The sequence below is a fragment of the Danio rerio genome, chromosome 3 (genome assembly GCF_052040795.2).
Source record: "Danio rerio strain M-AB ecotype USA chromosome 3, GRCz13ab, whole genome shotgun sequence".
NCBI classification, from domain to species: Eukaryota; Metazoa; Chordata; class Actinopteri; order Cypriniformes; family Danionidae; genus Danio; species Danio rerio.
Genome location: NC_141023.1, coordinates 67,757,925 through 67,784,033, shown reverse-complemented (window position 1 = coordinate 67,784,033; position 26,109 = coordinate 67,757,925). Strand labels below are relative to the sequence as shown.

Below are 26,109 nucleotides of genomic sequence, written 5' to 3'. Positions count from 1 at the left end.
TCAGTGTTGTTATATGGGAAATCCAGGTTTAACATGGCTGAAGGAGAAGTTAACATTCAGCTGAAGAGCGTTTGTCCTCATCTAGAGCTAGTGTTGGTCAGAAAACAGATTCAGCACAAGCACTAATCATCTTATGCAGATGTACCAGCTAATATTCATTCATTCATTCATTCATCCATCCATCCATCAATTCATTCATTCATTCATTCATTCATTCATTCATTCATTCATTCATTCATTCATTTGCTCAAAAAATAAATAATTCATTTAATATTTCATTCATTTATTCATTCAATTATTCAATAATTCATTCATTCAATTATTTATTCATTCATTCATTCATTTAATAATTCATTAACTCATTCAATAATTCATTCATTCATTCGTTCAATAATTTATTGATTTATTCATTCATGTATTCATTTATTCATTTGTGTACTTATTCATTCATTCAATACTTCATTCATCTGTTCAGTAATTCATTATTTTAATAATCCATTCTGTAATTGATTCATTCAATAATTCATTCAATCATTTGTTCAGTAATTCATGGCATTAATTCATTCATTTAATAATAAATTCAGTAATTTATTTACTCAATAGTTCATGCATTCAGTCATTCAATGATTTTTTTTTTCATGTATTCATTCATTAAAAAATTCATTTATTCATTCATTTTAATAATTCATAAATTAATTAACTAATTCATTATTTCATCCAACAATTCATGCATTCATTTATTTGTGTATTCATTCATTCATTCATTCATTGAATAATTCATTAGTCCATTTGTTAATTCATTCATTTAACAATTCATTCAGTAATTCATTAATTCATTCAATATTTCATTCATTTATTTGTTCACTAATTCATGCATTCATTCATTTATTTAATAATAAATTTACTAATTCCTTCATTCAATAGTTTATGCATTCATTCATTTATTCAATACTTCATTCATTTATTCTTTTATTAATAAATTCAATAAGTCATGCATTAATTTTTATTATTCATTAATCCATTCAATAATTCATTCATTCGTTCATCCAATTCAACTTCAATTCTTTATTCATTCATTTAATAATTCATTAATTTTTATAATTAATTAAATTAATTCATTCATTAATTTGTTGATTCATTCATTCATTCATTCTTCCAATAATTCATGCATTCATTCAACCAATAATTAATTAATTTATTCATTCCTTTAATAATTTCTTCATTTTTATTATTCATTAACTCATTCAAAAATTCATTCATTCATTCATTCATTCATTCATTCATTCATGCATTCAATCAATCATTCATTCATTCATTCATTCATTCATTCATTCATTCAATAATTTATTTATTCATTCGTTCATCCATTAGTTTATTGATTTATTTATTTACTAATTCATTCAGTAATTCATTCATTTCATAGTTCATGCATTCTTTCATTCAATAATTCATTCATTCAATCGATCATTCATTCGTTCGTTCGTTTAATATTTCATGTATTTATTCATTTAATAATTGATTTAGTAATTCATTTATGTTTAATAATTCGTGCAAAAAAATTAATTCATTCATTAATTTGTTTTTTTTACTGTTTATATAACAGAATTGTTGATACTAGTGCACTGTTGTAATTATTGTTATCACTACTGTTACTATTAGTAGTATTTACTACTACTACACTACTACTAATTATAATTAACTGCTCTTTGATGCTGTTCGCGTGTCTGCCGCTAGGCGTCACTGGGGTACTCGCGTGAACATTTTGACGTCATATCTGTGCGACAACATCCATGAACACATGCACCATGCGTGTATCACCAAGGGCTGCAAAAATAATAAACACATAAACTTTTAACAATAACAGCAACATTTACAATATCGACGAGGAGTTTAAAACAGCGCGGGCTGCCATGGCTGGGAAAACGCTGCTCTTCAAGTCAAAGTAAGCGCCGTTTCCGTCTGTTGTAAGATAATTCTGGCTAGCTCAGATCAATGCTAACTCTATATTTTGACAACCGGTTTGACTTCTAATCATCTGTGTGTTAGTTATGCGGTCTCCAGCAGAATCGAGCCTTTCTATAAGGGAGGTAAAGTGCAGGTGAGATCGCCAATAATAACCATAATAATATAATATTAGCACTGCGTTAATGAATGAGTGGCGGTCATCAATCCTGCCTGCTCTTGTCTCTCCGTCAGGTCAGTGCAGACGAGCAGCACATCTTCTGCACTTATGGACCAAAGATCAACATCCTGCAGATCAGCACAGGGAAGATCATACACAGCATTGAACAGGTCAGTGTGTGTGTGTGTGTGTGTGTGTGTGTGTGTGTGTGTGTGTGTGTGTGTTATTAGAACAGTGTCCGTCAGTCAGTTTAACAGTGAACATGCCTGAATACACACTAAACAGTACTGTTACTACTCAGGATTTCATCTTGTTTCTTGTCTAAAAACTCTTTAATCCAGAAGCATTTTCTGGACCAGGATACAATATAGACTTGTTTTCAGCAATAATAAGTCAAAACGAAGTGGGTTTTACCTGAAAACAAGCAGAATAATCTGCCAATGTGGAGAATATTGATCATAATCACATTTTAAAGTAAAAACATGATTATTCAGCTTGTTTAAGGAGAAACTCTCTTCATTTTGACTTTTTTTTTTTTAAAACAACACTTTATTTGTTGCTTGTCTAGAAAATGCTTCTTGATTTAGGAGTTTGTAGATATCTGGACTATAAACTCAACGACAGAAACTAATAAACAGACGTTTTTTTGTCAGTTTACATGCATAATCATTCATTCATTCATGAACAAATATACTAATAATATGTGTTGTGCTGCTGTGAGGTTAAAATTGAGTTTTAATCTTAACTGTGGACTGAAATGTGAATATAATCATGCTCATTTAATGTATTTATTTACTTATTTTTGTGTCACGGGGGAGTGAACCAGTTATAATCAGGGCTGCACCATATTGGAGAAATCTGACATTGAGATCTTTTGATTTGCTGCGATATGAATACAGTTACACAACATATCCTATATAGCTGTATTTGGAAAGATTTCATTAATATTGGGATTATTCCTAACTGTTATTTGGAAGATAGAAGATAAATATTTTACACATTGTTCAGGTTTATATAATTGTATATAAATAAATGCGTATGAGTGTGTGTGGATGTTTCCCAGAGATGGGTTGCGGCTGGAAGGGCATCCGCTGCATAAAAACTTGCTGGATAAGTTGGTGGTTCATTCCGCTGTGGCGACCCCAAATTAATAAAGGGACTAAGCCGACAAAAAAATGAATGAATGAATGAATAAATACGGCTATATAGATCTCTCTATATATACATGCATATTTATCTATATATGTATGTGTGTGTGTGTGTGTGTGTGTGTGTGTGTGTGTGTGTGTATATATATATATATATATATATATATATATATATATATATATATATATATATATATATATATATATATGATTTTAAAATAAGTGCATGTATGAACTGCATCAAAACAAACATATTCCATTAATATTTTAGCAGTTAACCTATTTTTTTATATTTTAAATGTTCAACCACAGATATTTGCCACTGCCAGGACTTAACCTAAATTGTAATAGAAGTTAAGCTATGCCAGACAGCATAAAATTATTGTTGCCATTAATTAATGCGTAAAGCAATAATAACACGTTTATTTGCCCATCATTAATATGTATATATATATATATATATGATCTGTTTTCTGTAGTTATACAAATTTGATATAGACACAAACAGCTTTACAAGGTAAAAGTGTCTTTATTCATTGTGCAAAGAACTACAAAAACACACAAACAAACTGTTCATTTAAAATCTATCAGATCTCTGCACTTCACCTGAGTTAAAGGGATAATTCACCCACAGATGAAACCTGAGGGCGTATTCACACTATGCCATCTTTACCGTGCCCAGGCCCGTTTCCCGGATCATTTGAGAAGTGTGAGTGCGCTGAATCAGGCTCAAGCACGCTTCACTTGGCCGGCCCTGGCCCGGTTGGAAGAGGTGTGCCTGAGCGCGGTTCACTCTGGCTTGGGCTTTGGCCCAAAACTGAAAGCGAGACGTGACTTTTAAGGGACTGTTTCATATGGATTTATTAATCATTCTTACTGTTCAGTGAACGCAAACTGCTGTAGTTTATTAAAGATGCAAACCCCTCACTGCACGACAGCTGCACCTTCAGCAGACCTCCTCATTCCTGCAGCACGAGAGCTTTATGATTGTTTATGAGCGCCAAAAGTGGCGGATCTGTTCGGCGAAATATCTGACCGCGTGTCACCGCATCCCTAAGGACTGTTTGGCGAAATATTTGACTGCATATCAAACGACTGACACGGTATAACTAGAGAAATCTCCACTGTGCTGCTGAGAGCGCTTCTCACTGAACAGCGCAGCAGCGATGACGTAAGCGTGCTGAAGCCCGTTTGTGGTGTGAGCGTGGGCCGTTGGGGGAGACGGGAGGGGGACAAGCGTGCTTTGGCCTGGTTTGAGGCAACTGTACATAGTGTGAGTACGGCCTGACTCACTATTTACTCCCTTTCTGTCCTAATAACCACCGTCTTACCTTCTGTTTGAACAGGAGGATCAGGAGGACATCACAGCGTTCGCTCTCAGCCCTGATGATGAGGTGAGACCATCCAGCATCAGACTAGCTGTTATTATCAGCCCATCAGCTGATCGTTCTGCGTGTCTTAAGGAGAAACTCTCTTCATTTTGACTCATTACTTCTGAACACACAATATTTTCTGCTCGTCTGGAAAATGCTTCTTTATTTAAGAGTTTTCAGATATTTAGACTAGAAACAGGACAAGAGCAGTGTTATGAGCAGTGTGCCGCATGGCTGAGTGTGCTCCTCTCTCCGTGCTCCTCCTCAGATGTTAGTGAGCGCCAGCAGGGCTCTGCTCCTCAGGCAGTGGGACTGGAAGCAGCAGCAGTGTCGTCGCTCCTGGAGGGCCGTTCACAGTGTGCCCGTGGCCAGCATGAGCTTCGACTGCACCTCCACACTGCTGGCTACAGGTGAAGGCTGGATTATATTCTGCAGGGTTTGTTCCTGGAGGGCCGGTGTCCTGCAGAGTTTAGCTCCAACCCTAATCAGACACACCTGAACAAGCTGATCAAGCTCTTACTAGGTATACTAGAAACACCCAGGCAGGTGTGTTGAGGCAAGCTGGAGATAAACCCTGCAGGACACCGGAGCTCCAGGACTGAGATTGGTGACCTCTGCTGTAAAGGGTTCCTAACTTGATCAATTCTTCCACTGTGTTTTGCACTGTAAACATGTCCTGTGTTGTATGTGGATGAGTTCTGCACTTGAGTACAGCTTTTTCTGACTCGGTTGTTGTTGTTGTTTGTGTTTGCAGGCGGCTGTGACGGCACCATCAAACTGTGGGACGTGATCAAGCAGTACTGCACACACAACCTCAAAGGCTCCTCTGGCGTCGTGCAGTAAGTGCAGCAGAAGCCCTGAAACAGACTGCTCTGAGATCAGCCTTACACCTTAAAGGGGCCGTTCACCCCAAAAATGAACACTCTCTCAGCATTTACTCACGTTTTACCTGTTATACACCTTTAGTGTTCCTGTTAAACGATAAAGAAGATATTTTGAAGAATGTTGGAAGCCTGTAACCATTGACCTCCATAGTATTTGTTTTTCCTACTCTGTGTGTGTGAACATTAATGTGTGTGTGTGTGTGTGTGTCCTGCAGTTTGGTGGAGTTTCACCCAGACATCAGCCGGCTGCAGCTCTTCTCCTCGTCCTCAGACTGTGCGATCCGCATCTGGGACCTGCGCTCCAGCCGCTGTGTGTGTGTGCTGGAGAGCCACTACAGCCCCGTCACTGCGCTCGCGTTCTCCCCGGACGGACACACACTCGTCAGGTGCGCTTTTAAACATCACGCGTCAATGCCGGATCTCGCATGTTCCCTCATGATCAGTCAGTCCATCAGGTTTATTAGTTTCATTTTAACAGCCTGACGGTGCACATTACAGTCACAATCAGAGAAGAAGAGTTATTAGTGTGCATAACCTAGTGTTTACACTGCTGCTGTTATGCCTTTCTGTGTTTGTAAAGCTCTGTGTAATTTCAAAGATCAAAGAGCAGGTAAATCTACTGATTGTTTTGATATATCTGACCAATCAGAGCAGAGTAGACCATCACATGGTCTATTAGAGTTGAGCCGCCCGACCAGTCGTAGTTGAGCTGAGTAGTGCCATCTGACCAATCATAAGAGAGTAGAATCACATGGCTAATCAAGAGTCGAGTCGCCTGTCCAGTCAGAGCTGAATCGCCCGACCAATCAGAGCACAGTAATGTCATCTGACCAATCAGAAGAAAGTATAATCACGTGGCCAATCAAGAGTGGTCACATAACTAATCAGAGTTGCCTGACCAATCAGAGCAAAGTCGTGTCGTCTGACCAATCAAAGCAATGCAGAGTTGCCTGACCAATCAGAGCAGTGCAGAGTTGCCTGACCAATCAGAGCAAAGCAGAGTTGGCTGACCAATCTGAGCCGATTTGCCCGACCAATCAGAGCAGAGTAATGTCATCTGACCTATCAGAAGAGAGTAGAATCACATGGTCAATCAAGAGTAGAGTCACATAACCTATCAGAGTTGCCTGACCAATCAGAGCAAAGCAGTCGCCTGACCAATCAGAGCAGAGTCTTGTGACCAATCAGAGGAAAGTAGAACAGTAGAATCAAGTGGCCAAAGAGAGTTGAGTAGTCTGACCAATCAGAGGAAAGTAGAATCAAGTGGCCAATCAAGAGTAGAGTCGCATGACCAGTTAGAGTCCCCTGACCAATCAGGGGAGAGTAGAATCACATGACCAATCAGAGCAGAGTAGTGCCATCTGACCAATCAGAAGAAAGTATAATCACGTGGCCAATCAGGAGTAGTCACATGACTAATCAGAGTTGCCTGACCAATCAGAGCAAAGCCGTGTCATCTGACTAATCAGAGCAGAGTGGCCTATCCAGTCAGAGCAGAGTCGCCAGACCAATCTGAGCCGATTCGCCTGACCAATCAGAGCAGAGTAATGTCATCTGACCAATCAGAAGAGAGTAGAATCACGTGGTCAATCAAGAGTAGAGTCGCATGACCAATCAGAGCAGAGTGGCCTGACCAATCAGAGCAAAGCAGAGTGGCCTGACCAATCAGAGCAAAGCAGAGTCGTCTGGCCAATCAGAGGAAAGTAGAATCAAGTGGCCAATCAAGAGTAGAGTCGCATGACCAATCAGAGTCGCCTGACCAATCAGGGGAGAGTAGAATCACATGACCGATCTGAGCAGAGGTGAGTCGTCTGACCAATCAGAGCAGAGCAGGTATTTGCGAAGACCAGATCCTTGAGCCTTGAGTATGAGCAAACATTAACACACACACACACACACACACTCTCTCTCTCTGTCTCCTTCAGCTCTGGCAGAGATAAGATCTGTTCTGTGTGGGACCTGCAGGAGCAGAAGGTGAAGAGGACCATCCCGGTCTATGAGGTCAGCCTGACAATAATCAGTGTACTGTGGTAATACTGTGGTGTGTGTGTGTGTGCTGTACTGAGTGTTGTGTGTGTGTGTTCAGGCTGTGGAAGGTGTGGTTCTCCTGTCGGGCTCCGCTGATTACTCAGAGATGGGAGTGAAGAGTGACGCGTTACACCTGGTCACGGCTGGCAGTAAAGGTAAACACAGGTTCACATCACAGCACTGCTCCATCTGTAGAGCTTTTGCATAGAACGCTAAATTACCCATGATGAGTGTGAACTGCTGTTGATCAGCGCCACCTGCTGGACTGACTGATAGGAAACAAGCCTGACTTTCACCCTCTTCATCAGACGGCATCTCTAAAATAAACATCTTCCCATTCCAGAATATAGAACCAACCGGCCACTTTATTAGGTACACCTGTCCAACTGCTCCTTGACGCACATGTCTAATCAGCCAAGCTCAGGGCAGCAGCTCACTGCATTTAGGCGTGTAGACATAGTCAAGACGATCTGCTGCAGTTTAAAGCGAGCATCAGAATAGGGATGACAGGGGATTTAAGAGACTTTGACCATGGCATGGTTGTTGCTGCCAGACGGGCTGCTCTGAGTATTTCAGAAACTGCTGATCTACTGGGATTTTCATGCACAACCATCTCTAGGCTTTACAGAGAATGCTCCGACAAAGAGGAAATATCCAGGGAGCGGCAGTTCTGTGAGCACAAATGCCTTGTTGATGAGGCCAGAGGTCAGAGGAGAATGGCCAGACTGGTTCCAGCAACAGTAACTCAAATAAGCACTCGCTACAACCGAGCTCTGCAGAAGAGCATCTCTGAACACACAACACGTCCAACCTTGAGGCGGATCGGCTACAGCAGCAGAAGAGCACACCGGGTGCCGCTCCTGTCAGCTAAGAACAGGAAACTGAGGCTACAATTCACACAGACTCACCAAAACTGGACAATAGAAGATTGGAGAAACGTTGCTGCTCTGAGTCTCCATTTCTGCTGACACATTCGGATGCTCGGCTCACAATTTGGCCTCAACAACATGAAAGCATGGATCATCCTGCCTTGTATCAGCGGTTCAGGCTGGTGGTGGTGGTGTAATGGTGTGGGGCAGATTTTCTTTGGGTCCATTAGTACCAATTGAGCATCAACGCCACAGCCTACCTGAGTATTGCTGCTGACCATGTCCATCCCTTTATGAGCACAGTGTCTCCATCTTCTGATGGCTACTTCCAGCAGGATAACGCAGCATGTCATAAAGCTCAATCATCTCAGACTGCTTTCTTGAACATGACGATGAGTTCACTGTACTCAAATGGCCTCCACAGTCACCAGAGCTCAATCCAATAGAGCAGCTTTGGGATGTGGTGGAACGGGAGATTGGCATCATGGATGTGCAGCCGACAAATCTGCAGCAACTGTGTGATGCTATCATGACAATATGGAGCAAAACCTCTGAGGAATATTTCCAGTAGCTCGCTGAATCTCTGACATGAAGGATTAAGGCAGTTCTGAAGGCAAAAGGGGTCCGACCCGGTATTAGTAGGTGTACCTAATAAAGTGGCCGGTGAGTGTATATATAGATGTATAACTGACGTAAACTGCTTCAACACACATCTCTCAGACTCAAAGCTGTGCATCACAAAAACCCTCATTGATGTGTGTGTGTGTGTGTGTGTGTGTGTGTGTTCCTGTTCTCCAGGTGTCCTGCGTGTGTGGGACAGCTCCTCGTCCCGCTGTGTGTTCACCCAGACTCTGCCGGATGCTTCGTCTCACACTGAAGATGAAGATGCTGAAGATGAAGAGCGCCTGGGCCTCCTGCAGCTCCTGCTGCTGCCCCGCACCGGCAGACTGATCACAGTCACTGCAGAACACAACATCCTGCTGTACCAGACGCCCACACTCACTGTACAGCAGCAGGTACACACACACACACACACACACACACACTCTGTCAATGCGTGTGCATGGATTGTTTTTACAGCCCCTAATCAGGAGCAGTTTAGGGCAGTAATCAGGTAAACTGGTGCAATAATGATGTGATGTGACACAGTTTTGAGTGTCTGTCATGCATTACGCTGCCTGCTGAAGTGTGTTTTCTTCTTCTCGTGTTCCTGCAGTTCGTGGGCTACAATGACGATGTGCTGGATGTGAAGTTTGTGGGGAAGGACGACACACACATCGCAGTGGCCACCAACAGCTCTCAGCTGAAGGTGTTTGAGCTGAGCACCAACAGCTGCCAGATCCTGCACGGACACACCGGTGAGTGAACACTAGAGGGCGGCACACACACACACACACACACACACACACACATCACTAAATCTTAAGCGTTGATAGGCAAGTCACAGTAAAAGAGTACTCAAATAATTAATTAACATCTTATTTAAATATTGATAATCGTCAAGCCTGAAACTTACACTTGAATCAGCTACTGGGAAGTTAACATGTCCGGACGGAACTGAAAGCTGTGTAGTGTAGTTTGCTCTGTGTTTAGAGGAAAAGAATTAATCAGAGAGTTTTATAAATAGTGACGCTTTCATACCTGTTGGTGTGTGTGTGTGTGTGTGTGTGTGTGTGTGTGTGTGTGTGTGTGTGTGTGTGTGTGTGTGTGTGTGAAAATACCCCATCTTATTCACTATTATAATCAGCACAGATCATTAAGCATCCCCAAACAGCACGCCGGGTTTGTGTAAACACTTTCTTTCCTCTTCAAATGCATCAGACCTTCTTATAAACACTCCGTTACAACAGAGAGAGAGAAAAAAAACGTAACTGCGTATGCTTGACCGATTGTAATTGATTGTAATGTAATATTGTGCACCCTTTGTAAAGCTGCTTTGGAAAGAATTATGAAAATCGCTATATAAATAAACATGAAGTAAGTGATCTGTCTACGTAAACAACTAGCTGGATGTCTTGTGACCGTAAAACACGAAAATGCTACTAGTTTATTGGTCAGAGTACTGCGTAGTTTTTAAGCACATATTTTGGCACCAGATCAATCTTAAAAAGAAAACATTTACAAAATAACGTTTGGAAATCAAAACACAGTTTGAAAATTCACAAATCAATTCGTAAATACACAAAACACAATTTCTAAATACACAAATCCAGATTGTAAAGTCTAAACTCCATTCTTAAATATTCAAAACACAATTTGTAAAATTTTTAAAAATACACAAAACAATTTTGTAAACTCAGTTTGTTTAAGCGCAGTTGGTAAATATACAAAAAGCCATTCGTAAATTCACAAATCCAATTAAAAACACAATTTGTAAAGATTCAAAGTACGATTCGTAAATACACAAACACAATTTGTATATTCACAAAACAATTTATAAATTTAAAACACAATTTGTAAATACACAAATCCAAATTGTTAATTCAAAACGAAATTTGTAAAAACACAATTCATAAATATTGAAAACATAATTCGTAAAGTTCACAAATTTTTTTGTGTCTTCATTAAATGTTTTGAATTCACAAAACACAGTTTGTCAATACACAAATGCAATTCGTAAATACACAAATGCAATACGTAAATACACAAAACCCAATTCGTAAATACACAAAACACAATTCGTAAATACACAAAACACAATTGGTAAATACACAAATGAAATACGTGAATACACAAAACACAATTCGTAAATACACAAATGCAATTCGTAAATACACAAAACCCAATTCGTAAATACACAAATGCAATTCGTAAATACACAAAACCCAATTCGTAAATACACAAAACACAATTGGTAAATACACAAATGCAATACGTAAATACACAAAACACAATTCGTAAATACACAAATGAAATACGTAAATACACAAAACATGATTCATAAATACACAAAACACAATTCGTAAATACACAAAACACAATTCTTAAATACACAATTCGTAAATATTCAAAACACAATTTGTAAAATACTCAAAGCACAGTTCGTGAATACACAAAACAATTAGTAAATTCACAAAACACAATTCGTAAATACATAAATGCAATTTGTAAATTCACAAGACACAATTAATAAATTCACATAGACACAGTGCGTAATTACAATTTGTAAATGCAAAACACAATTCATAAATACACAAATCCAGTTCATAAATTCAAAACACAATTCATAAATACACAAGTCATTGAAAAACACAACTGATTTTCTACTTGAATTCACAAATTGTGTTTTGAATTGATGAATTGTGTATGAATTTCACTTTGTAATTGTATTATCTTTGAGACTGATCTGCTCTATAGATGGACAGATAGAATATTGTTTTTGAATTCTATTTAATGCAATATACACATTTATAATTCTTGACGGTGAGTGTGTTGAGTGCGTGTCCTGTAAAGGGTTAATATGAAGCGTCTGCATTGTTGAAATTCTGACTGATTAAGATTATCTCATGATCTTTCCACAGATACCATCTTATCCATCGACGTCTTCCGCAAAGGCAGCATGTTTGCGACCTGTGCAAAGGTGAATTGTTGGCTTCTTCTTCTTCTTCGAGAGTTATGCAGAATATGTTTGTTCACAACCGTCTTATTAATAATAACGAAGACTCTAAAACTACTGGTCAAAACGCTTTTATTAACTCAATTAAATCACAATAAATTAAACACTAAAAATAACTAGTCACTGAAAAAATAACTAAACTAAAATAATGGTTAACAAAAATAAATAATAGTTTTATCATTTTATTTATGTTTTAAGGGGAGGGGCTACTGCATGCCCCGCCCTCTTTTTATGTGTCAGTTAAGATTACATCAAACATTTAATAAAAAATGAAGATTTCAAAGCACTTAATAAAGAGAGTAAATGACTGTATTTCAATTTTTACTGTACAATATAGAATATTAAAACAAATACAGGGTTTCCGCGGGCTCTTAAAAAGTATTCAAAGTTGATAAATCAATTTAAAGAAATTTAAGACCCTTAAAAAGTCTGCTATTTTGCAAGGTGTCATTTTTGTGTTGTATTTGACTGTACAGTGTTTAGTTGTATAATAACGTTTGCCTAAATTTAATCAGCGAATATCAGGATGGGGTGTAGTTTATGAAATCAATAATAAAATCTGCTAGATTTCTCGTCACGCTGCTTTGTTTACAGCTATAACCAGGCAAACACCGTTATTACTTTTGCTGTTAGCGCCCCCTGATGGGTTAGCATTTTTAATCAGTGTATGAATAATGTTTTAATTCATGATTAGTTTCTTATAATCAGTATTTCGTAAATACAATTCAAGTTAAAAATGTCACCATGGTTACCGGTTGAAACCTAAAGTGGCGATGATGTGGTTTTAAAAGGTATTGAATTTCACTGTCTGATACCTGTATATACGCTGAAATAGTATCTAATACAATGTGTATAGTGTGTATATATATATATATAGGGTTTATGTGATGTGGTATACGATGTGGTATATGTGGTATGTAAAAGATATATATGGTATAGGGTGTATATATACTGTATAGGCTATATATAGGGTTTGTGGTATTGGCTATAGGGTATATATAGGGGATGATTACAGTATGTAAAAGGTATATATGGTATAGAGTGTGTGTGTGTGTGTGTGTGTGTGTGTGTGTGTATATATATATATATATATATATATATATATATAATATTTATATGGTTTAAAGGCTATAGGGTTTATATACTTTATTTAGGGTGTATATGTGGCGTGCAGTATATATACAGTATATATAGGATATGTATGGTATGTGTTATAAGGTGTATATATATATGGTATAGGGTATAGAGTATATTTATGGTATCCATAGGGGATGTAGGGTATACGGTATATATAAGGTATATATGGTGTAGGATATATATATTCAATATTTAGGGTATATATGTAATAGTCTATAGGACATAGAGTGTATAAACGATATTTATAGGGTAAATATGGTATAGGTTAAAGGGTTTATATAGGGTATATATGATATTTGTTGTATATAGGGTATAAATGGTATAGGGTACACAGTATATATAGGGTAATTAGGCTATAGGGTATATGTAAACTGTGTATATAGGGTGTATATATGGTACAGGGTGTGTGTGTGTGTGTATATATATATATATATATATATATATATATATATATATATATATATATATATATATAGGGTGTATATGGTATAGGGTATATATACGGTGTATATATATATATATATATATATATATATATATATATATAAGGTATGTATATGAGAGGGTTTATGTACATGTAAAGTATAAATACCCTGAAATAGTATCTGATATAATATTTAAATATCTAATTTTCCTCGCGTGAAGTGCTGGAAATGGAAATACACTTGTGAAGTGAAATATAAGATTTTATGAAAGCTGTAATAACCCGTGTGTGTGTGTGTGTGTGTGTGTGTGTGTGTGTGTGTGTGTGTGTGTGTGTGTGTGTGTGTGTGTGTGTGTGTGTGTGTGTGTGTGTGTGTGTGTGTGTGCGTGCGTGCGTGTGTGTGTGTGTGTGTGTGTTTGCATGTGCGTGTGTGTGTTCAGGATAAGAGTGTGCGTGTGTGGAGGATGGATGTGAGCAGTGGTCGTGTCCACTGTGTGGCTCAGGGAACCGGACACTCCAATGCTGTGGGCTCCATCGCCTGCTCCAGGTCAGAAATCCCTACGAGAACACTGATAACATCTGTGCCATTCAGCCCAGTTCACACTACATGAATTAAAGAGCTCCTACTGTGCAGAAGTCCCCTTTAATGTGGGGGTGTAAACATTTACAGCTTGTGTTCAGGGCCGTGTGTGTAATCTAATGTGTCTCAGGATGAAGCAGCAGTTCGTGGTGTCGGGCAGTCAGGACTGCACAGTGAAGGTGTGGGATCTGCCCGAGACTACTGGAGCTGAAGGAGTGATGATGATGAAGGCTCGATCCACTGAGAGAGCGCACGAGAAGGTGCGTTCACACACACACACACACACACACACATAGCATTGATACTGCAGGTATGGAGCAGTGTGTTCTGGTTGTGGAGCTCAGGTGTGTGGTGTTATTGCCGTTATATAGATCATTTCTTTATTTAACTGTACGGTGGGCATAGTTTATCACCGATAGAGCAGGATATTGTGATCTGTAGTGCAGTAATAGCGTGTGTGTTACTGACTGCAGTGTGTGTGTGGTGTTGTAATCCTCCGTCTGCTCTGTGTTGCGTGTGTGTGTCCGGCTGCAGGATGTCAACAGTGTGTGCGTCTCCCCCAATGATAAGCTGCTGGCGTCGGGCTCACAGGACCGCACGGCTAAACTGTGGGCTCTGAGTGACCTGCGTCTGCTGGGGGTCTGCCGGGGCCACCGCCGCGGGGTCTGGAGCGTGCAGTTCTCCCCGGTGGATCAGATCCTGGGGTCCGCATCGGCCGACGGCAGCGTCAGGATCTGGAGCATTCAGGACTTCAGCTGCCTTAAGGTCACACACACACACACACACACACACACACACACACACTGTAGGTTAACACTGATGGTCTGCTCAGACAGATATTTATTAAAGACTGGAACCGTGTGTGTTCTGTGTGTTTTCCTGCAGACGTTTGAGGGTCACGATGCCTCCGTGCTGAAGATTATATTCGTCAGTCGGGGAACTCAGCTGGTGTCCAGGTACAGCACACGCCATCTGTGTGTATATGCCACTCTGGGTTAAATATGTGCACTACATTCACACACACACGTGCTGATGTTCAGTAATAATACACAGCTGAAGTCAGAGTTATCAGCCCCCCTGTTTATTTTTCCCCAATTTCTGTTTAATGGACAGCAGAACACACATCTGATCATAACAGTGTTCATAACTCATCTCTAATCACTGATCTATTTTCTCTTTGTCATGATGACAGCACATAATATTAGACTAGATATTCTTCAAGACACTTCTATACAGCTTAAAGTGACATGTAAAGGCTTCACTAGGGTAATCAGGGTAAAGTTAGGGGAATTAGGCAAGTCATTGTATAACAGTGGTTTGTTCTGTAGATTATCGGGAAAATATAGTTAAAGGGGCGAATAATATTGACCTTAAAATGGTGTTAAAAAAATTAAAAACTGCTTTTATTCTAGCCGAAATAAAACAAATAAGACTTTCTCCACAAGAAAAAATATTATCAGACATGCTGTGAACATTTCCTCAATCTGTTCAACATCATCTGGGGAATAATTCTGACTTTAGCTGTGTGTTTGTGTGTGTTTGTGTGTGTGTATGTGTATGTGTGTGTATGTGTGTGTGTGTGTGTGTATATATATCATATTGTTATGATTGTTTAAGTCATTTGACAATTATCCAATCATTTATAATAATAATGATAAGAATTACTTTATTACAAAATAATAATAATTGCAATATAATCAAATGTTTGTATTATATTACAACAGATAATATAATTATTTATTAGATTATTATTTCTTTATGTATATTCTGGGGTCTGTTCTTCGTATGTGGATTACTCAGTTAGCTGGATTTGGATATTGACGATTTGACAGGATCCAGGATCGTTTCGTTCTTCAAAGCTGATCCGAGAGTCGTTGTCATGGCAACAGTTCTGCTAGCTCAAACCTGATCGGGAGCAGGTTCAATTCATATAAACAGGATTAGATCGGCTCAGTTAAGCAAAGATAATAAAGTATGTTCTGAATTCTGATATTTTCTTACAGTAGTAGTTATATACACTTGGGAAAATGGTAAATATTTTTAAATATATATATATAAAGTTATAGTTATTAATAAAATAAATAAAGTTATACATAATAATAAAACTTGTCGTCTCGAAATGAAAGTACAAAGACTGCCACCTGCTGGTGTAAAGAGAAAACTTATTGATATTAAGTTTTTAGATCGCTTTAGTACAATGGAGATTTTTTTTTAAAGCAATAATACATTTATGCAGTCATAAACATGTTTTGATAGTTAATATGACGGTGATTTGATGCTTCACAAAAGTTGCAGACGCCTTTACGATATCTAAATGCTTTTGTAAACATCCAGTTATTCTTTACACCGATTAAAACACGGCTACAATAATAAAGAAAATCTTTTCTAAATGTAGAACTAAATACACTGATTTGCATTGAAATACATGATGAATACTCTTGACACATGAAAGTGTAAAGCCTGCAGCTCACAACAAATGTGGAAGGTTATTGCGTGTCATATTTAACAAGACGTTTGCTGCTAATTTGATGTAATTTTGCTCACATGGATAATTGAATATTAATCAGATGATGTCATTACGCTGCTGTGCCGTCAGCCAATCGCTGCATTGCTGATCATGATTTGGAGGATGGATAGATCTGTCCTTCACAACACACGCAGCGATCTCAGATCAGTTCATCCAGACATTCTAATCTGATTCACGAACTTGTTTGAAGAACCAAATTAGCGAGAGATCAGTTATCAAGATTAACAGATCCAGGATCTGCCAAATCATCTCAGATCATTTACCGAGGTATGAAGAACGGACCCCTGGAGTGTCTTAATCCTGTTCAGATGGTTGTATTTGCTTTGGTTCTTCATGAAATGCTTGACAGGCTTTTATAATGTCTAATTATTCTGTTCTGTTCTATGTGAGATGGATTGAAACTCGTCTGATTCATTATAGGCCTGTTGTTTATTAATGCTCCATTCACACGAGGCTTCAGCGTCAGCGCTTGACTGGGGGCGTGTCTGAAGTTTGAGCTGAAGCGATCATCATAGCAGCATCAGCCAATGAAATTCAGTCAGCAATAGGCCACTGTCAAGCTGGTTTATTTGCATACAACGATCTGATTGGCTGACGCTTCTGTCAGCGCTTGAAAAGTTGAGCTAGTCCCAACTTCTGCAGCGAGCAACACCTCTGAAGCAGCGCTGACAGATCCACAATGCAGTTCGGCAACGCCTGACGTCACCCATTCAAAGTGAATGTGAAGCGCTGACGCTGACGCCCCGTGTGAATAAATTAATTATTAATGTTCATCTTTTCACTTTATGTGTGTGTGTGTGTGTGTGTGTGTTAGTGGCTCTGACGGCCTGGTGAAGCTGTGGACCATCAAAACTAACGAGTGTGTGCGGACACTGGATGCGCATCAGGATAAGGTGTGGGCTCTGCACGGCGGCTGCAGGGACGAGCTGATGGTCACCGGCTCCGCAGACTCCACCATCACCGTCTGGAAGGTCAGTCACATGACCCGCGCCAGATTTACTCGTTAAAGTCAGGGAATGCTGTGATATGATGAGTGTGTGTGTGTGTGTGTGTGTGTGTGTGTGTGTGTGTGTGTGTGTGTGTGTGTGTGTGTGTGTGTGTGTGTGTGTGTGTGTGTGTGTGTGTGTGTGTGTGTGTGTGTGTGTGTGTGTGTGTGTGTGTGTGTGTGTGTTGGTCAGGACGTGACTGAAGTGGAGCTGGCAGAGGAACAGGCCAAACAAGAGGATCAAGTCCTCAAGTAAGTCCCTGTGTGTGCTGATGCAGAGATACACAAACACGCACACACACACACAACTATATGTGTTTATATATACCTGTGTGTTTGTTTACTTATGTGTGTGTGTGTGCATTTATAAATACAGTACATGAACATGTTTCTATATGTATGTGTGTTTATATGTATATATATATATATATATACGTGTGTGTGTGTGTGTGTGTGTGCAGGCAGCAGGAGCTCCAAAATCTCCTCCATGAGCATCAGTATGTGAAGGCTCTGGGTGTCGCCATCTCTCTGGATCAGCCACACACTGCCCTGCGGGTCATCAGAGGTATTTAAACACACACATTTGATTGCGATTGTGTAAGAGGGTGTGTGTGTGTGTGTGTGTGTTTTCCTTATCATCTTGTGCTTGATTGATTGATTCTCTGTTAAACACACTCATGTGTACACACACACACACACAGACTGGAGAACAGCTTTTGTTTTAGGAAATTCCAGCTTTTCTCTTCAGGTGAACCACACACACACACATATTTTGTCATTGTTTGCTGTGATGTAATCCAGTTATGAAATGACTTTCTCTTAAACTCGTCGTACGCCAATATTTATCTTAATTATTATTGTTAAATATCTTTAATACAAAAGAGAGAATGACATCAGAAGTTTGCAGAACAAAATAAAATCTTACACACACACACACACACACACACACACACACACACACACACACACACACACACACACACACACACACACACACACACACACACACACACACACAAATATAGACATGTCATGTTCTGTTTCTGTACTGCATCAGTTTATTCATGTAAAGCCTCATTCAGAGCATTCATTTCTCTTTTTAAAGAATATGAGCTTTACATTTTTGATTTTGACAATGAAATATGAAGCAACAGCACAGTTCTCAACATTAATAATCATATAATCTCTCTTCCCGTCATTAAATCATCATCATACACTGATTTCTGCAGGAGCATTTGACACTGGAGACCGGAGTAAATGTGTAATATTCAAACACATGATAATTAAATTATATACTAGAAATGAATGAAATGAATACAGTAAAGTGTCCAATATATTAGTGTAGGAGGTCTTACTGTGTTTATAACTCAGATAAATTAAGAAAAACAGTTATTATTAAATAAACTAAGAAGATTAGGGGGGAAATAGACATTCCTATTCCAACATTTATTCACAGGTTGATCAATCGTTATTTCAATTCACACACTTTAGTTGAAAACATTTAAATATTAAATTCCTCATCATAATTTATTCACTTGTTTATTTATATATGTTTATATATATGTGTGTGTGTGTGTGTATATAATGTTTTATTTATTTTTAATGTATTTATTCTTATTTTAGTTTAATTGATGTTCTGTTGTTTTCTCCAGAAATCCGTCAGCGGGAGGACGGGCTGCAGGAGCTGGAGAAGACGCTCCTCAAACTGCGGAAGGATCAGAAAGGTGAAGGTCACCTCCTTCAACAACCCCTGCATAGCCCCCTCCCTTTCACCAAGAGCCCCTCCCCTTTATCAATAGCACATCCCCTTCATATGTAGCCCCTCCCCTTCATCAGCGGCTCCTTTCTTTTGTAATCAGCCCCCTCCCCTTTGTCATAAGCCCCTCCCCTGTCACCAGTAGCCCCTCCCCTCCGTCATCAGTTCCTCCCTTTTATCAGTAGACACTCCTCTTCACCAGTATCTCCTCCCCTTCACTAGAAGCCCCTCCCCTTGGTCATTAGCACCCTCTCCCCCTTCATCAGTAGCCCGTCCCCTTCGTCATTAGCCCCTCCCTTTCATTAGCAGACACTCCATTTTACTAGTATCTTCTCCCCTTCACCACTAACCCCTCCCCTTGGTCATCAGCCCCTTACCTTCATCAGTAACTCCTCCCAGTCATCAGTAGCCCCTCCCCTTTGTCAGTAGCCCATCCCCTTTGTCATCAGCCCCTCCCCCTCATCCGTATTCTCTCTCTTTCATAAGTGGCTCCTCCCCTTCATCAGTAGCCCCTTCCCTTCATTCTCAGGTCCTCCCTTTCAATAACAGCCCCTCCCCTTCGTCATCAGTCCCTCTCCTTCATCAGCTCCTCCCTTTCATCATCAGCCCCTCCTCTTCATCATCAGCCCCTCCTTTTTGTCATCAGCTCATCTTTTTCGTCAGTAGCTCCTCCCTGTCATCAGTTACATCAAGCCCCTCCCCATTGTCATCAGCTCCTCCCCTTCACCTGTAGCCCCTCCCCTTGTTCTTTTACTAGTTCAGTGTGGATGCGCTGTGACAGAATGGTGTAGAATAGTGTATACGTATGTGATTCTGGATTTGTTTCTAATTGTGAGTGTGTATCTCTGTGTTTGTGTGTGTAACTCTCTGTGTGTGTGTGTGTGTGTGTGTGTGTGTGTGTGTTCAGAGTCGGTGCTGCGCTACTGTACGGTGTGGAACACAAACTCGCGCAGCTGTCTGGACGCTCAGGCTGTGCTGAAGGTGCTGCTCACACACCTGAGCCCTGAGGAGATGCTGCAGTTCCAGAGCGCGCACACACACCTGCAGGCCCTCGTCCCATACACCGGTGCGTGACACATGCACAACACACACACCTAAGCCTTGAGGAGATACTGCGGTTCCAGAGCGCACACACACACACACACACACACACCTGCATCACAACACAACAAACAGATGTCAGTCATCTGCATTAAAGTTAATCTGTGTGTGTGTGTGTGTGTGTGTGTGTGTGTGTGTGTGTGTGTGTGTGTGTGTGTGTGTGTGTTGTATTGTGTAGAGAGGCACATGCAGCGGATCAACCGGCTCCTGCAGGCCTCCATGTTTCTGGATTATATGTGGCAGAAAATGCGCATCACAGGTGCTATGGACAGGTAAACACACACACACACACACACACACACACTTTCTGATGGTGTAATCGTAGTCTCCACCTCAGACGTCACACACCAAGCACACTTTTCTAGAAACACTTCAGCAGATCTTCAGTTGTCCTTAATTAATTAATTAAAAATAAATGAATGGATAAATACATGAATATAAATAAATAATATAAAAAATGTAAAATAAATAAATGTATTAAGTCAAAAGAAATGAATGAATAAATTATTTATATAAAATAAATGAATAAATTAATTTATTAATTAAAAAAATTATAAATAAAAATAAGTATATTAATAAGTTGAATGAACTAATAAATGCATTAAATAAATATATACAATTAAAATAAATGAAAATGAATGAATTAAATGAATGAATAAATTAAAAATAAATGAATAACTAAATTATTTTTATAAAAATAAATAGATTTTAAAAATCAATAAAAATACTACATAAATATAAACAATTCAAATAAATGAATAAATAAAAAAAAATAAATTATAAAATTATAAAAAAATAAAATTAAATTAAATTAGTTGAATGAATAAATAAATTAAAAATAAATAATTAAACAAAATGACAAAAGACTAAATTGATATTTAAAATGACCCTAAAATCAACTAAACTCTCCCCAGATGATCATGGGTGAGCATTAATCACAGGGGTGATAGCGTTCCGTCACCACGCCGGATTTCAGGCGTACTGTGGCTGCGGGGGAAAAAAAATCAGGTTCACGGAAATTGATCTGTCATTTCTCTAGATTCACAGAATTCACTCACTGCTGAAAGCGGCGGATTGGTTTTTATAAAGTGCCATTTTGTGTGCTCGTGAATCATCTTTTGAGTGTAGACGCCATGTAAATAAAAGATTAATTGTGTAATTTAGAGAGCTTTATAAATTATAACGGATCTTTGTGAGATCTCTATGAACTAAGATTAGTGACGCTTTTTAGTGATAATAAGAGGAGCGTGCTTTGCACTTTCCAGGCTATAATCCATTCAGAATTTGTATGAAACTTTCCTTTTCGGCACATATACGCTGATATGTTTTGGGAATGACATCTGCATATTTACGCTGGGTTTATTCTCGAAATAACAGTGAAGCAATAGACGGGACAAAAATATATTTCCCCCTTCTCCTTAAACAACTTAGTGTTTCAGCTATGACATAGTTCAGTTTTGTATGTATCCTAATGGCAAAGTGTTTATCCTTAGTTTCGTTTTTTATTCAGCTTATTTAGAAAAACGTTTGGAGCATTTTTTATTCGTTAAAAATAAGTTTTTTTTTAACGAACAGCGCCCAGCGGAAGACCATCATTGTCTGTTTGATCAGTTTGCCTTCTCAGATCATCATGACTTGCCTAAAATAAAAGATATAAAACAGTTCAAGTATAAAACAATGGTAGCTTAAACGTTAAAGAATGTGTGCTATTAGGCGCATAGTTTGCTTATAAAAAGCTTGCAGGACATCGAGGCGCCAGAGCAATCACTTGCATATTTTCAGTGGGAGCAATTTCAAGTTATCCGTCATTTTTGCTCACAAAGTACGAGTAATACATCAAAAAACCTTACAGCGTTTTTATAAAATAAAGAAAACCTAAATTATGCGCTTTCTGTCGTCTGGTTTTTGAACAGGAGCGCTTAACAAAATGAAGCTAAATGTATATGCCTCACAGACATAAATATATTTATAGAAAGCTTTAAATTATTACTTAACGAAATAAAACAAATCGAAAACAAAAAAACTCCTTCCTGTAATCCGTAAAGATGAATTTCTCTCTAAAGGCGAGTCCAAGAGGAGATTGCCAGTCAGGATCTTTGCGACACTGACTCAGAATAAGTTTATTAATAAATAATTAAGATATGATCCTTACTCTTTCCTCGACACATTCATTGTTATTTGTTTTTGCCGGTGCTTGGGGCGAGTTTTAGCTTATTGTGTGCGCTTGAACGCGGATTCACAGTAGCAGTTTTAACATGGAGTGACACGACATCTGACGTACAGATGACACTGGCACATGCCACTGAGTGTAGTGACACTTCCGGTGGCACGTCCGGTTTTCCACTGTCATGTGTCACTCGCTAGTGGCATGTGTAGTGACCTGTGTCACTCAGAGTGTCGCGCTGCATGTCACTGCAGTGACATCGACACCCGGCGAAGCTTATGACATTAATTACCACGAGCAAAACCATATTTAATCATTACGCGACTTCTAACCTAATTTATCGCGTCGCAAGTTAGTTTATTTGCTGAGCTCCACGATGTTTTAATTTAAACGCATTTATTTTATGTATTCGTAGTCATACTTCCGTACGTAATATAGTCATTTGACAGTACATGTCAGTCAAATTTATTGTGGCATGCTTATATATGGGAGGGGTTACACTTATCTGTTGTACTGTATATTATTGCATCCTGGCAGTTCCTTTGTTCCCTACAATATGGACTTCTCTATGTTTTTAATTCAGTCATTTATTTTATTATTTAACTTATTTTAAATAATATCCTTTAAAAAGTTATAATAAAATGCATGTTGAAAACTCATAACATATATGCATGTAAGATAACAGGTGTCATTTGCCTAATGATTTTTAAATATTAAAGCAAAGAGACTTATAAGCTTAATGTGCTTATAACGTGCTTATACTGACACCTACTGGCACATGTCACAAGATCACTTACTCTGGCATGTGTCACTGACATTACTGGCATGTGTCTAAAAAGAGCCACTTGACAATAATGATGATCAGGGTTACACATAGGCTGTTAATATATTTGGGCCCAGGGGCCCACAAGTTATGTGTTAAAAGTGCGTTGCATACATAGTACCCCCACCCCTACTCACCTCAGGGGCAAGGAAAAAAAGTTCAGGCTCAGGAATTTTTTCCACTATCAGCCCTGTAATCAGATTTTTAATGGAATCGATAGTAATAATTTAATTTCCTTGTTGGTTCTGTGGAAACGGCGTGTGTGATGTGCTGTGAAATGTAATCTTCCAGGAAATGCTGAAAACAATGCAGCTCTCCTGAATTTCCTTAGAACAAATGGGTTAAACTTTGCTTTCACCTCTTAAAAATATCACTGATTAATCATCCGCAATAATCAAACGTCACAGAATTCTTCCATCGGGTTGCAGTTCTCACTTAGACGTGTGACGGATAATACTGTATTACTAACCCTGACTGTGGGGTAGAGAAAACAGTGTTATTCCAAAGCAAAAACTTAATTATTCTGCTCGTTTTTAGGAAAAACTCGCTTAATTTCTATAACACATTTTATAAATACATGAATACAATATGTAAATTAGAGCACAATTTGTAACTGCACAAATATAATTCCTAAATTAAAACGCAATTCGTAAATATACAAATACAATTAGTAATTTTTAAAGCAATTCGTAAGTTAAATCACAATTTGTGAATTAAAGCACAATTCGTAAATGCGTAAATACAGTTCGTAAATTAAAACAGTTTGTAAGTACACAAATACAATTCGTTAATTAAAACAAAATTCGTAAACTTAGACAAAATTAGTAAATTAATAGCACAATTCATAAGTGCGTAAATACAGTTTGTAAATTGCACAAACACAATTTTTAAATTGAAGCACAATTCATAAACACAAATACAATTTCTAAATTAAAACAAGACTCATAAATACACAAATACAATTCGTAAATACACAAACACAATTTGAAAATTAGAACACAATTCGTAAATTATCACTCTACTTGTGAACACAATTTGTAAATTAAAACAATTCATAAATTCACAAACACAATTCGTAAATTAAAGCACAATTTGTAATTAAGTTTCAACAATTTGTGAATAGACAAATACAATTTGTAAATTATAACAATTTATAAATTAAAACAAATCATAAATAAAAACACAATTCGTAAATACACAAAACAATTCTTAAATTAATAATACATTTGTGTACATTTCATAATTACACAAATACAATTCATAATTTTAAAGCACAATTAGTAAAAACAAAAATACAATTCCTAAATTTTTGTATTTGAGCTATTAAAAAAATATTTTGTAAATTCAAACAATTTGTAAATACACAAATACAATTCGCAATTTTAAACAATTCGTAAATAAAAGCGCAATTTTTGTAAATTAAAGCACATTTCGTAAATGCGCAGATACAGTTCGTAAATTGAAACGACTTGTAAAATACACAAACACAATTCGTAAATTAAAACCGTTCATAAATTAAAACAATTCGTACATACACAAATTTATTTGGTGTAATATATTCTATTTATAATATCATTTATTTTTATTTGTGAATTCTCGAATTGCGAATACGAATTGTGTTTTTGAAATGTACAGTTTGTGTTGTATGAGCGTGAACTGTGCTGTGCACGCGTGACTTTTATTTTGTAAATGTGTTATTTTTGACACTGATCTGACTCCATATTTTTGTAAACTCGATCAAACACAAAACTCCACGACCCAGAACGTTAGATCAGGCTCTTTCATATTTAAATAAATCACTGTCAGTCTGCTCTCATGTGTTTCTCCAGTGTGAACATGCAGGAGGATGAAGATGATGACGGTGTTCAGTCAGTCTTCATCACAGACAGACAGCCCATGCAGACCACAGAGGAAGAGGAGGAAGATGAAGAAATGCAGTGTTCAGGAGACTCAGAGCAGCGTCTGCATGAAGACGAAGCCGTCTGCACGTCTAAAACTGCTGCTGGGAAACTCACTAACACTGTAGATCAGCTTTTAGACTCTGATGAAGACGAGGAGGAGGAAGAGTTTTCCAGCAAACCCGCAGCTTCTGTCCTCCAGGAAATTGTGTCTGTGAGCTGATTGGCTGCTGCAGGTGTCAATCAATCTGGAGTCTTTTATATTCAGTGCTGTATATTGAGTGATGGAGCATTTCTGAAATACTCTGTATCTGCGAGCTGATTGGCTGCTGCTGCTGTCAATCAAACTGGTCTTTTATATTCAGTGCTGTATATTGATTATATCGCAATAATAATAACAGCAATAAAGCATTTTCCTGCTTGTGTCACCACAGCATTTGCAGGATACTGATGGATGATGTTTACTGTGGACGTTTGGTCTTTCAAATAAACATGCTACATGTTTGCGTCTCTTGGAAATAGGGAGTTCATTTGATTTGGGTTTGGAAACTGTTCAGCTGTTGGTAAAGAATCTGAGCTGATTTACCACAATCTACTTAGGATTTAAAGGGTCAGTTCACCCAAAAATCAATGTTTACGCACTATTCACTCTACTTTAGGTGATGTAAACCTTT

The 26,109-nt window shown here is 38.2% G+C and overlaps 1 protein-coding gene across 6 annotated transcripts; it reads left to right on the top strand.

The window, feature by feature from the left end:
* The first annotated feature begins 35 nt into the window (after positions 1 to 35).
* On the top strand, positions 36 to 25,954 carry tbl3 (transducin beta like 3). 6 transcript variants are annotated; one of them, XM_087242628.1, is made up of 24 exons: positions 1,777 to 1,942; positions 2,047 to 2,098; positions 2,197 to 2,292; positions 4,617 to 4,664; positions 4,912 to 5,053; positions 5,398 to 5,482; positions 5,743 to 6,462; positions 6,518 to 6,703; positions 6,762 to 7,528; positions 7,614 to 7,710; positions 9,223 to 9,440; positions 9,641 to 9,782; positions 11,946 to 12,004; positions 14,042 to 14,148; positions 14,312 to 14,441; positions 14,716 to 14,946; positions 15,067 to 15,137; positions 17,523 to 17,679; positions 17,887 to 17,945; positions 18,155 to 18,258; positions 19,346 to 19,417; positions 20,357 to 20,515; positions 20,729 to 20,822; positions 25,367 to 25,954. In XM_087242628.1, the coding sequence occupies exons 10-24, from the start codon at positions 7,662 to 7,664 to the stop codon at positions 25,656 to 25,658; spliced, it is 1,944 nt and encodes a 647-aa protein (XP_087098754.1). In that variant the 5' UTR covers positions 1,777 to 1,942; positions 2,047 to 2,098; positions 2,197 to 2,292; positions 4,617 to 4,664; positions 4,912 to 5,053; positions 5,398 to 5,482; positions 5,743 to 6,462; positions 6,518 to 6,703; positions 6,762 to 7,528; positions 7,614 to 7,661; the 3' UTR covers positions 25,659 to 25,954.
* Positions 25,955 to 26,109: the final 155 nt, after the last annotated feature.

Excerpts from the sequence above, each read along its gene's own strand:
- tbl3 (XM_087242625.1), top strand. The coding sequence starts at position 2,152 with ATGAGTGGCGGTCATCAATCCTGCCTGCTCTTGTCTCTCCGTCAGGTC. Across the intron at positions 5,054-5,397 it reads CTCCACACTGCTGGCTACAG|GCGGCTGTGACGGCACCATC; the intron begins GTGAAGGCTGGA and ends TTGTGTTTGCAG. Across the intron at positions 20,516-20,728 it reads GGCCCTCGTCCCATACACCG|AGAGGCACATGCAGCGGATC; the intron begins GTGCGTGACACA and ends TGTATTGTGTAG.